The sequence below is a fragment of the Populus nigra genome, chromosome 14 (assembly GCF_951802175.1).
Source record: "Populus nigra chromosome 14, ddPopNigr1.1, whole genome shotgun sequence".
Classification (NCBI taxonomy): Eukaryota; Viridiplantae; Streptophyta; class Magnoliopsida; order Malpighiales; family Salicaceae; genus Populus; species Populus nigra.
Window position 1 is genome coordinate 6128561 of NC_084865.1, and position 13875 is coordinate 6142435.

The 13875-nt window shown below is 32.4% G+C and overlaps 1 protein-coding gene across 1 annotated transcript; it reads left to right on the plus strand.

Moving 5' to 3' along the window:
* The first annotated feature begins 4574 nt into the window (after nucleotides 1–4574).
* On the plus strand, nucleotides 4575–6906 carry LOC133673027 (sugar transport protein 10-like). The gene is made up of 4 exons (XM_062093621.1): nucleotides 4575–5110; nucleotides 5212–5534; nucleotides 5621–6250; nucleotides 6339–6906. Exons 1-4 carry the CDS (start codon nucleotides 4978–4980, stop codon nucleotides 6786–6788), a joined length of 1536 nt encoding a protein of 511 aa, XP_061949605.1. The 5' UTR covers nucleotides 4575–4977; the 3' UTR covers nucleotides 6789–6906.
* Nucleotides 6907–13875: the final 6969 nt, after the last annotated feature.

A 13875-nucleotide genomic window follows, 5' to 3' on the forward strand; every position in this document is an offset into this window, starting at 1 on the left:
CTCCTCCTCCTCCAACACCTCTATTGTACATTAGTTGTATTTGAATGTACAAATGTTTAAATTTGTAATAAATATTTGATTTTTATAATAATTTATTTGATTTTAATTATTTTTCTACTTTTGTTCAATATATTGTTTTTAAAAAAATATTTTTAAAATACAGCACAATTCCATCAGTATATTCTAAAGAGTTGGAAAATAATTACTGCAAATACCACTATTATTGATGGTCCATCTTGCTGCTGATTATGAACGACTCACTACTGGTTATGAAGAGCTCTGCCGATTGGTAATGAAGATGAGATCACAGATGGGTGGTTCATATACACCCCCTAATTGACCCCGCGATCCCGGCGACGACCAACCTCCTCCACCTCCAGCGCCACCTCTATTTTGAATTTATTGTATTTGAAAATACAAATGAAGAGATTGAGTGACATGTCAGTTATCCCTGTTTTATTATCTTTCCCAACTAGAAAGGCTGATCGGGATGCCATTTCAGGCAAATGAATGTGGCATCTCTGACCTCCTCAGAGGATCTAACCACAACTAATGGACTAAGAAACATCTCTTCTACAAGGATGAGCCACCCCCATTAAACGTTTACACCCCATTTGTTTCAATGAATAACACAACATCTTGTCTTTGATCAACTACTCTGAATTGATAAACTAAAGTTGATCAAGGGCCAATCTTCCAAGTAATGAATATGGAGTTTTGGACCTCCATATCAAGTGTGGTTTGTTTCTAAGGGTAGATATTCATGGTTTGGGTAGAACAAGGATACAGTTATCTCCTAAGTAGCATACTTAGTCAACCATAACTGGAGAAGAAAAACTTCCTTGATTGACTAACTTCATGGTCGCCTTTTTTTGATCAAATTAAATCCACAAAATGAAAAAATGAACCGAAACCCCTATTTCTAGGGAGGTTATGAAATGATGGGAGGAATCTTCCCTAAACCACCCTTTTTATGCAAAACCATCATGGTTTTAGTAATAGCTTTTGGTGGGATTTTGGATATAAAAGAGAAGTTACTCTTTAAGGAGAGGGGGTGAAAAGAAAGTACAAGATAAGAAAGAAATGAAATACCTAAAAAATTGATAAAGAAATCCTATAAATGATTAAGAGGGAAGGTAGAGAAATAGGGCACCAAATTGAGAGAAAAGGAAAGAATGAAAGCAAAACTAGTTTCAAGTGGAAAAAGGAGTTGAAAATCAAAAGGAAAAAGGCCAACAATCCAGAGGAGAAAGCTATATCATTATAATAAAGTATATCCTCAGACTTTAATGGAGGGGTGAAGCTAAATGAGCACACACCCCTTTCTTTTTTAGCTTATAAATCCATATTTAAATCCATTTTTGAGTATGTGATTCTGTTGTTAATTTAGATGCAATAGAGTTTTGTGTTTATGATATCACTCCATTCCATGATTTAACATGTATACACATGTTCATATTCAATTATGTTTAGTTTGATGTGTTATAAATGTTAACATAATGATATAACTTAGCTTAAAAGGTGTTTTATCAAGTTTTATGACTAGTTTGGTCACTGTTTTTTGTTGGATCATTTAGGAGGTTTAACTTTAAGCCTGTATTTTTTTTTGTTATTTTGGTGTGTTTCTAGGTCTTAACAAGCATGAGTTCAAGTTTTTGCATTCATTTTCTGCTTTTATTGATGTTTTCTTATGTTTGTTGAAGTGTGCATGAGTGTGCTTGAGTTATTGCTACTATTTTTCGGTCTTATTGTTAAGCTTTTATGCTTTTTTCTGGGTTACAGTTTGTTCTTGCCTTTTTTGGGTTTAAATGATGCATTTCTGGGTTTAGGCTTTGAATGTTCTTGAACCTAGATTTGGGTTTTCTCAGGTGTTGATGTTTTAGCCTCTTTACTGAGCTTCGATCGAAGCTATAGCACACACATGACCATTTTACACCTTTTTGGGGTTTTTTAAAGTTTATCTTGGTTCATTCGATCCGTAAAACTTTTAAATGTTGGGTTTAAGGTTTTCTTGTTGTTAGGGTCGATTTGTTCATATCAGAGTTCATTTTAGTTGTTTGATGCATGATTATGTTTTAGGTTTTCACATTGCATCTTTCTGCATGTTTGATGGGCTGAGTCCATCAACATAAGGTCATATTTGGCTGGATGAAATTTTAGCAAATGAAAAAACATCTTTTTTTATTCTTAAGACGTATTTGTCAAACACGATTTTAAGGTATTTTTAAGCCTATCATTTTTTTATAAGGGTGTGATTCCCAAACACGCCCTACTGATTTTTCAGCAATGTATATTTTCTTATTTGCTTTTGTGTTTTTTTCCAAACTAACCCCAAATAATTTCCAAAAGATTCTGAAAATATTCAAGGACCATTTTAAAACTATTTTTGGGTCCCAAATGTGTTTTCCAACCATTTTATTTAATATTTTGGCTATAAACTTATAATGTAAAATGTTAACCCGGTATTAAATATACTCAATTGTCTTCGAAAATTTCAGAAAATTATAAAAAAACAATCTCTCTTATTAAAAAAATGCAAAAATATGTTTTTATTTATGTGCATATCACCAAGTCTCTTAGAAATTAAGAAAAGAAATCATAATAGCATAAAAAAATACAAGATATGATTTAGCATCTTTAAATACAAAAATTCAAGAAAAATAGTTTTATTGATATATTTGCATGTATTTTTTCTTTCAATAACTAGTTTATTAAAGTCATGAAACTTGGCCTATATTTCAAAAACACCAAGAAAACTATATTGTTTTTTTTTATATATGAGATTATGAACTTATACGTAAGACGTATTCACGATATTGAATAAGACACTTTCTTTTATTTATATGTTTTGAAATTAGAATGGTTAAGTTTTAACCTGATAATATAAGAAACTCCTTACCGAGAATGACTTTTCTTAAACCTTAGACAGACCAATAGTTAGAAAACACAATGATACCTTAGGTAAGGTGTACAAGGGGTGATATGTCCTCCCTATATACAACTAGTTCCTTTATCTAGACTCTGAGACCAGTTAGGATTCCGAGTAACTAAAATACTAGGTGTCGACTTCATCTTTTTTTACTAATAAGAAATAAGAATTATTTGTTCTTTCCACCCATCACCACAAAAATCCCGGCCTGGAAGGACGATAGTTGCAACACTGCACACAATCGATAGAATGACGACTCTGTTGGGTTAACACAATGAGTTAAGAATACATGAGTTGAGAAAAAAAAATTGAAAAAAATAAGAGGAGCCAAGTCTCCGGTTAGAATACATGCATTTGTATGATATTGACAATCAAGTTTGTTTAAGTTTGTAGGCAAGCGTAGGCATGAAGTCTAAATAAGAATCTGCAAAGGTTGAATTAAAAACTTCTCTTTAGTCTTTTAATCTTATTCACTTTTTTGTCACTCTTAGACATTTTTGGATGCATTTCATCTAGGGTTTGGTTCTCCTTTTGTATTGTCTTTACAGGATCTCAACAATGGTCTCTCAATCTTAATGATCTCAAAAACAGGTATAAGATTAGATGACCTATTTTAATGATAAATATGAACAACTCACTACTGGTTATAAAGAGCTCTGCCGATTGGTAATGAAGATGAGATCACAGATGGGTGGTTCATATACACCCCCTAATTGACCCCACGGTCCCGGCGACGACCAACCTCCTCCACCTCCAGCACCAGCTCTATTTTGGATTTATTGTATTTGAATATACAAATGTTTAAATTTGTAATAAATATTTGATTTTTATAATAATTTATTTGATTTTAATTATTTTTCTACTTCTGTTCAATATATTTTTGTAGAAAAATATTTTTAAAATACGGCACAATTCCATCAGTATATTCTAGAGAATTGTAAAATAATTACTACAAATACCACTATTATTGGGTAATAGTTTTTGTGATTTATCCGTCTGTAAATCTATTGGTATATTTGTTACCGCGGACTCACCAACAGTCCATAAACTACCGACGAGAGTTTTTTCGACGGACTGTTTATGTCTGTGAGTCAGTCGGTAACAAGTGCACTAATGGATTGCTAGTGTAAATACCAATAGAAATTTATGTGGATAAGAGTATTAAATTTGATAGTGATTGGCATTGAGTACTTCATAAATGTCTTGCCAAGATTCTGTTCTCAACCTTTTATTAATTGCATGTGCAACACCGACCCAAACAATATCTTGCGACACCTTTTCATCATTTTCACCTGATTTCTGTGATTTTTATTTGTGTCTATTCTTCAACAAATTGGTTTGGAGATAGTGTTTATGGTCTTAAAGGTAATGATACCTTATTAATGATCTTTATACAAAAAAGAGAAAGAAAAAGGGAATGAAACATTAAGAACTTATTGGTAATTAAGACAACATCTCACTTATATCCAGGGATGAAAAAGATAAGGATTGTGTCACCATATAGAAGAGTCAAAGACATAATATTGATATGGCACCCATGTAAATATTTGTAATGAAACTTATTGGTATTACTATTTTTACATTCTGAAATGCATTAAGAAACAGGCTGTGCAAGCTGAAGTGCTCAAAAACGTTTATCTCAAAATAAACACCCCCCCCCCCCTAATTAATTGCCATTCAAGTTCTAGCCAAACCTAGCTACTTATTCAATATCTCCAGAGAGATTAAGGACAATTACAAATATTGAAATTGTTCCAGTGGTTAGGGATCTTTTTAGTTTGTAATCTGCTAGTAGTTTTGAGCTGGACAAAGACTCTATCCTACAATTAAGCTTATCACTCAACAACATGGCATGAGATGGCACAACAAAAAATCAATGGAGGACAATGAGACACGGAAAAATGTCAAATTTTAACCACCTATTTTGCTGGCATGAAAACTCTATAAAGCTAGCTTGAGTAATCAATAGTTTGTAATGCATCTGAGATAAACCATTTCTTTTGTCAATCTAGAGGGCAAAAGAAAGTACAATTTCAGATTGCATAGAGATGGCAGGAGGAGGTTTCGTTGCGCAAAGTGGGGGGAGGAACTATGAAGGTCGCGTCACAACGTTCGTTATCATCACCTGTTTGGTGGCTGCAATGGGCGGTCTCATTTTTGGTTATGACATTGGTATCTCAGGTAATAAATGGAACACCTTTTAATTATCTTCTTGTAATGCCGATGAATCACGTCTATGTCTTAAAGTACTAATGATTGGATTATTTTGTACAACGTTGCAGGTGGTGTGACTTCTATGGACTCATTTCTCAAGAAATTCTTCCCATCCGTGTACAATAAAGAGAAGGAAGAACGTCATGACAATATGTACTGCAAATTTGATAGCCATTTGTTGCAATTGTTCACGTCTTCCCTCTACCTTGCTGCTTTGGTAGCTTCCTTCTTTTCCTCTACGGTAACTAGATTATTCGGCCGTAAAATCTCCATGTTGTGTGGAGGGTTAGTTTTCCTTGTTGGTGCCATTATTAACGGTGCTGCAAAAAATGTAGCAATGCTTATCATTGGCCGTTTGTTGCTTGGTGTTGGTGTTGGATTTGCCAATCAGGTAACTGTTTCTCTCAGTGTTGTCTTTCTCTACTTGAAATGTTTATAACGTTGAATATTGATATTCATTTTCTCTGTTCTATACAGTCTGTTCCAATTTATCTGTCTGAAATGGCACCAGCAAAGATTAGAGGAGCGCTTAACATCGGTTTCCAAATGGCCATTACAATCGGTATCCTTGCTGCAAATCTCATTAACTACGGAACATCAAAGATCGAAGACGGATATGGCTGGAGAATTTCTTTGGCTCTTGCGGCTGTCCCCGCTGTAATGATTGTTGTTGGATCTTTTTTCCTTCCAGACACTCCCAATTCTATCCTAGAGAGAGGCTACCCCGAGAAAGCGAAGAAAATGTTGCAAAAGATTCGTGGCGCGGACAATGTTGAAGCAGAATTCCAAGACCTCGTGGACGCAAGTGAGGCTGCAAAGAAAGTGGAACATCCATGGAAAAACATCTTGCAGCCAAGATATAGGCCTCAACTTGTCATTTGCGCATTGATTCCATTCTTCCAGCAAATTACTGGAATCAATGTCATCATGTTTTATGCACCTGTTCTCTTTAAGACCTTGGGTTTCGGAGATGATGCTTCACTTATGTCTGCAGTCATCACGGGCATGGTTAATGTTGTCTGTACAGCTGTTTCCATCTACTCAGCTGATAGGTTTGGGAGGAGAATTTTGTTCCTTGAAGGAGGCATTCAGATGATTATTTGCCAGGTATTTAATATGATAACCTTAACCAATTTGTTTACTATATTCACGTTGGATCCATGCTGATTCATTGAATATGCATACTTGATTGCAGATACTTGTTGCAGTCATGATAGCCATCAACTTTGGAACAAATGGTGTAGGAGAAATGTCAGGTAGCACAGCCAACTTTGTGCTGTTCTTGATATGTGCTTATGTTGCAGCATTTGCCTGGTCTTGGGGTCCATTGGGATGGTTGGTGCCTAGTGAGATCTGCCCTCTTGAGATTAGATCAGCAGGGCAAGCCATCAATGTCTCAGTCAACATGTTCTTCACTTTCTTCATTGGCCAGTTCTTCCTAACCATGCTCTGCCACTTCAAGTTTGGTCTCTTCTTGTTCTTTGCTGGCTTTGTTGTTATCATGACCATCTTCATTTACTTCTTCTTGCCTGAGACGAAGAATGTCCCAATTGAAGAAATGAACACTGTATGGAAGGCACATTGGTTCTGGAGCAAGTACATCCCTGATGATGCTGTCATTGGAGTCCAAACACATACTGCATGAAATCACCATCAGGATGAGAACAATACATTTGTGGCTATGTACATATGATTTGTAGTTACATGTTGTGCAACATTTCAAATTAAAAATAAATAAATCAATACACTCTGATTTTTTATTTGTTTGCAAGTGTTTAGCCGTCTTTTGAATATCTTCACTTTTGTATTTTCAATTTCACTTTGCTCAAAATCCAAACAACAGAAAACATCCAAACCAATTCCCATCAGTACTGGTCCATATGATTCATAAATTCCATGCTCTATTCTAATTAGATCCAAACTTACACCTCTTATAAGTTAAAATGTCAAATTTCAAACCATGTATACTTATAATTTCTCTTGTAATTGTTTTAGATTGCAATTTCTTTCATGTTCTTTTTCCTTCCTACTTATTTGAAGGTTTGTTGGGTTTTAAGTTATCCTAGATTGGTGACTCATGCTGCGCTATGAGCTGGACACCAAAATATTTTTTTAACATTTCATTCCCTGATTTAGTATATTTATAAGTTTTGAATCAAGTCGTCAAAGCTTTAATCATTTTAAATCAATAAAATTAAATTTTGTTTTTGCTAAATTGAGCATATACCAAGTGTTGGATTTTTTCTCGACATTGCGAGAATCCTATGCAAAGCTAACTGAAGCAAACCATACGATCCAATCCCAAATAAACTTAATATCAAAATGGATGAAATTAAAATAAAAAAAAACTTTATTTAAAAAAAAAACACGGTGGAACACCATTACAATCCACAATGTTTTGTATTTAGAACTACAATGATTTTTGGTATCATAAATTCAAGAGTTCTTTTAGTATTTTTTTAATTACAAATTTTAAACGTACAGTAATATTCATATTATAACAAAAAAACATCATCATTCAGGTGCTTATTTACGTTAACATAAAGAGCTCTCAAGAATTTGTTGGTTGTTAAAAGTGATTTGCGTCACTACTTTGAAGGTCCCTCCAAGTCAAAGTTGAAAAGGAAAGCTTAGTGAAGTAACAATGTAGAAAAAGAAATTAGGGGGAGGATGGCCTAATACATTCCTTGATGGAAGTAAATTTGGTATGAAAAATACAAAACACCATCTTTATCTTTTTGTCCATGCAAAATTTCACATATTAAAAATACACTAAAAAATGGTTCAAAATTACAGTAGTGAATTTAACTACAAGAAAAGGTAAAAACTCTTTTAAGGTGCTCTTAACTTAATTTAATTTGATGAAGACGAATATTATTCACATGAGCTCAAAAGCTTTAAACATGTGAAATCTTAACTGGTTTATGACTTTATTTATTAATGTGTATTTGTAGGTACATGAATTTTAGTTAGTCTTCCAAATAGAAGAGGTGCTACCAATTTTTTTTAACAGGAATGTTATTACCTTTTTTCATGCTTTAATTTGTATAGATTCCAAGGAGAAGGTCATTAGTAAATAATATGGACAAGAGCGTTGTTAGTTCTTCTAGCAGTGTTTCTGATGACCATGAGTCACTAGTGCTGACCATGACCAGACACCTAAGGCATAGGCACAAACAACCTCTCTTGATGCAAGCTCGCCGAGTGCGATACCACCTCGCAGAGAAGGTGTCCATTTTGAGAGGGATGTATGTTTTAGGAATTATATTTGTTCCAAAAATCTTGAATAAAAACTTATGATTAATGCATTGTTTAGAAAGTTCAAGTTAGTTTATACATAAATATTTTTATATCGATTAATTTTTTAATTTTAATTAGCTAATTATTTTACAAATTTGATGTGTAAGGAAAACTTTTACTGAGATAGGGATGACAATACTGTTGCTTGGAGGGTTTGGAAGACTTACTGCGCAACTAGGTAAGATTGAATTGAAAATGTTATATTTTTTATTTAAATGTTAAAATTTTCATTTTCATTTTCTTAACCGATAATTTATTTCTATCATATAGATTGTGTGATCTCTGTTATGAGGCAAATATATATATATATATATATATATGTTAAAGAAAGACATCTTTCAGGCTAGGGAGACACAGTCATTTTGAGGGATTTTAAACCTCCACACGTCTTGGAGGCTATTTGGAAAGCTTATATCTAGTGTGTGATGTCTTAGTGTTTTATGTCATGATCACAGTTTGGTGCCAAGAACCAGAATAAGGATATTCATGGTTCAATTACCACTCACATCAATAGAGCCATTCTGTTTGTTTCACATGCAAAATAGATAATAAAATTCTTTTATTACATCCAACTTTTTAAAATTGTTGTTTTATATGAAAAATATTTAGCTAACAATAGCTTTCTTTTGTAGGTTACAGTTCTTCGACGCAAACTAAGATTGATGAAGCTTTTTGTAGAAAGTCATATGAAAATAATGACCATTAGAAAAGGGTGCAACAGCTCGTGGACAGCCAAGCTCAAAAGTCCATGAATAGTTGAATTTCAACAATATTTTCTTAAGTTATTATTTTTAAAAAATTAGCCGACTGGTTTTTTTTCTAAGAAACATATACCACTCGATTGCATGAAAAATACAGGGACGATCCTTCAACCCATCTGAAACTCGATTTGGAGTTGTGGTTAGAGGTTGGATCGTCTAGTGGACCTAATAAAAATTAAGTTTATGGTATCTCAAACATTAAGGTCAAGGACGTGTGGATGGACTGTAATGTATAGACTATTGGTTCCTCTCAATCGGGTTTAGTCTCCTAATCTCTAACTTTATTGGCAATTATACGAGAACAAGTTCAAGCTTAGACGACTCGATTGGTTTACTACTAAGATAAAACGATTTAATGCTGAGATGATCAAACTTAGATGATTGTATATGAAGCTGTTATATATCAAATTAACCTCGGTGGTGCATGTCCACCTTCTTGCCCATCCGGTCCCGGCGTAGATTCACCTCCTCCTCCTCCTCCTCTAGTTTTTGTCCTCTAGATGAATTGTATTCAAACCGATAATTTTTAAACATGAAATAAATATTATGTTTTTTTATTTTAGTTTTATTTTTTTTGCTTTTTTTATATAAATATTTCCAAAAATATTAAATAAATTACTAACAGAATTAGCAACGGACTAAATCTATTGAAAAGTTTTAGAGAGTTAAAAAAATACATGAAATGCCACTATTATTACAGACGGAATCAGTAATGAATTAAATCTCTCGAAAGAGGGTTTGAAAAAAATTATAGAAAATACCATTGACTATAAATACACCATCGTCAGGTTAATTTTTTCAGCAATATGAATTAAGTCATTGATGGAAGTACTAATGAAATGATGCTAATAAATATTTTTTATTTGACATGCTTTTTTAAAAAATCATCAGTACTAATTATATTGCTGACGGAATGATTAATAAAATAAAAATTATCAATGATAAAATTTTCAACAAACATGTATTGTCCATGATGTCATTGGTAAATGCTCTTCTTACAAAATCAATATCTAAATACCAACAGAAAAATCCTTCAGTGGTATGCAAAATTGTGATCGTGAACCATGGCGAGTGATCTTAATTAAGCTTGTTCAATATAACTACAACCCGAAGCCATAAGCTCTCTTGAACTCTTTCTTCATGTCGACAGTAAACGTTGCTGGAAAAACACTTGTTTAAGTGGCATCAAAGTTAAAAGTAGAGCACTCAAAGAAGTGGAGCTGACCAAGTGATCATTAAGGTTCATGGTTATGTTAATGACTTGGGTCACTGTTTGGGTACTTAGGGTTTTAATGGATCATTTCCCTCTTCCCATGAATTTGTCACCTCATTATCTTCTTAATTAATAGCTTTTCCTCCATTGGATCATCATTTCCTTTGGCATTTCCATCATCATCAACAACATGGTCAACTTCTAGTCCTTCAATGGACTTGATTTCTTTTTTTAAAAAAAAATAATTTCTGGTCATTATCAGTTCCTTTTAATTTATGAACAAGTACTGGGATTTATTAATAATTATATATCTAGTTTTACGTAGGTAAATATATACTTTACAGTATATCTCCATATATATATGCCATATTTGCAAGAATTGGTACTTTCGGGTTTTTTCTTACTCAATAAGCACGTCTATCGTCGATATAATTAATTAAGCTTAATTAACGCCCTAAACTACTCTCTCTTTACGACCCCTTTTAGGGATTGTTGATTTCGTCCACTAAATATTCATTTAAACAGCAAGAGGTACGTTTTGATAAAAACGAGGACCAGATTTATATTCTTTTTCAGATCACCAAAAAAAGGAAAGAAAAAAAAGGTGAAATTCGTATAAGGTAATCAAAATCCTTTGAATCTCCTGTTTTTGTGAGAAACAAATATTGGCCATGGTTCCCACCTTTTATGTTCCATAATTTCCCCCTCTTTTCACTATCATCCTCTCTTGCTAAAGTTTAATGCTCCATAATTTTTTATTTTGTATCTCAACAATTAGTTTTTTTTTTTAATTTAATATTTCAAATTGAATTCATGCACTCATGATTATTTAATTGCAAGAGATACATTTGAGACTGTTTATTTAGTTAGTGGCATATATTTGAATTCATTTCGATGCTTTCTCTTTCAATTATATTTTTTAATTATAAGAATTTAAAATTAATTGTTTTTAATTAAGATTATATCATTTAAAAAACAGTTTTGATAATCAAATTGAAAAATATATAAAAAGATTAACATCGAAAACACAGTACAAGGTAAAAACACCATACCATTTAAATAATTATATTATAGGTAATAAGAATCCAAGAGTGATCACATGCAACGACTGCCATCGAATGATGGGTGTCTTTTGCGTTCTACACATAATTGCCAAGTGGTTTGCATGCAACATTTCCTATTAGAAGTACTATTGCCACGCAACACAACGAGACACCACCTCTCGTAAAATAAACAGCCTTTAGGCTCAAAATTCCCACCTCTCATTTCTCCAAGACGGCCTTCAAACACGTTCTGTCCGTCCCTTGTACAGGAAAATATGTAAATTAATAAGGAGGAGGGGCATCAAACTATCTATCTATATATATATATATTCGGCGGCATGTTTTAAGTTCAAGTCCTGTCAACTTTTGTCGAGTTCGATATAAAATCCTGAAATATCTAGAAAATAAATAAGGATATGGACTGAGTTCCAACCCTAAAAAGTTAGTGTCACGTATCTTTGGACATGATTCATACAAAATACTGAAGATCATGTACATTTTGTCATAACATTTCAATTATATGCACAGCATTGTTATTTGCTGTTAGATTTTTATATGGGGCAGGTACGGGGCGGCCCTATATAAATGCATGGCTAGTGTAATCTTTTAAAGAGATAGGCCCTCCTAATAATAAATTATTATTTCCTTAGCTATTAAAACTCTTCACTTTACAAGTTAGTTGCCTGCGTGGAAGTGAATGATCTTTGGGATTGATTTCAAACTGAAAGAGAGGAGATGACCATTGCACATTATATTTAAATTTTCACTACGCAGTGTTTTGCTTATATTTACGTTTTGTTTTTCTTTATCTTCTAGAGTTCATGTGTGCGCTTAGTGTCAGGAACTCCTGTTTTATAGGAATTTCCTTTGTATACTACTAACTACTAAAAAGAAGGGTAAAAAGAAGGGTAATGAGATGTTAGCATCAAAATAATTTAAAAGTAATTTTAGCAACGGATTATATATATTAATTTTTTAATATTAATAATGAATTTAGCAATAAAAAATTAGATACTAAAAAATAAATTAATATATTAAGAATCAGCAACGGATTTGTCGTTGCTAATATGGTTGCTGATAAAAAAAAAAGATTAAATTTTGACTTCTATAAAAAAAACAATAAATTATAATTACATGTTCATTATTTATTGGTCCATTTATACCTTGAAAACAAAAGAGAACCTCACACAAGCAAAATTCCTTCATTCTCCGGAAGAACTCCTATGTCCCTTTCTATACCTTCTCCATAAACCTAATTAACTCATATCTCCCTTTCTATTCCTTCTCCAACCTAATTAACTCATATCTCCCTTTCTATTCCTTCTCCAAATCGGACTTATTTTGAGCTCAAATTTTAAAGGACCATGTCACAATTGGAAAAAAGTTGATTCAATTATAGGGATGAACTCTTTAAAGAGTTTAAGGTATGAGATTATACATTTTTAAATTGATGAACTTGTAGTGATGAAATTGATTATCTTTCAAATTGTTTTAGTAATACTTTTATGTTGACTTAGTAATTGATATTATGAGACTTGAATATATTGACAAGTATAATTAAGTGTTTAGAGATTGTTTGATGAATGAGATGCGATCCAGGATGATTAGATCAAGATGGAAGTTATAATAACATATAATAGAAGTGTTGTCGATAACTTGGTACCAACAAAAATAGAGAAAATTTTGCCGAAATTTTCAAAACAAAATAATCCATAATCTTAGATATATTATTCAATACTTGACATTAGTAATGAAATATTTGAGATTTCATGACATTATATTTGAGGATGTTACATTCTTATTTTCTATGCACACCATATCTTACATGCAAGGAGTATTAATGTAGTAAAAATAGTTTTTTTTATAGATGTGAAGACCAAAATGAAGTACGAACCTCTTAGATACAATTAAAGGAATTTCCAACGAAGGCATTAAGTTTGTTTGACCATTTCATTGATTGAAAGTATAAATTAATATATAATTTTTTTCGCATCTCTAACGACATCAATTAGGTTAGAACATGTAAATTAATTCTATTTTAGGAATTTATTAAGAAATGGTAAGGTATATACCAAAAAAATATTATAATAATCAAAATATAAGACATTAAATTCAATTTTATAATGTAGTTAAGAAGTTTTTATTTTAACAATATTTTTTGTTCATCTTTTTTACTATTGATTGTGTGATTATAATTATGTAGGCTAGTTAACAACTATGTTGAGCTTTGTTTTTGTTTTTTGTTATAGAAAATATATATATATTTTGAGGATGATGAACCAATTGTTTGTAAGATTTGAGAAGATAAGACAAGAATTGCTTTGAACCAACAGTTGACACGAGCTCGTAAGAGAGCTATGTCAGACAGAAATACCACAAATATTATGGATTGCATTAATAAAGGTCCAGTTTGGA

Excerpts from the sequence above, each read along its gene's own strand:
- LOC133673027 (XM_062093621.1), top strand. The coding sequence starts at position 4,978 with ATGGCAGGAGGAGGTTTCGTTGCGCAAAGTGGGGGGAGGAACTATGAA. Across the intron at positions 5,111-5,211 it reads TTATGACATTGGTATCTCAG|GTGGTGTGACTTCTATGGAC; the intron begins GTAATAAATGGA and ends ACAACGTTGCAG. Across the intron at positions 6,251-6,338 it reads TTCAGATGATTATTTGCCAG|ATACTTGTTGCAGTCATGAT; the intron begins GTATTTAATATG and ends ACTTGATTGCAG.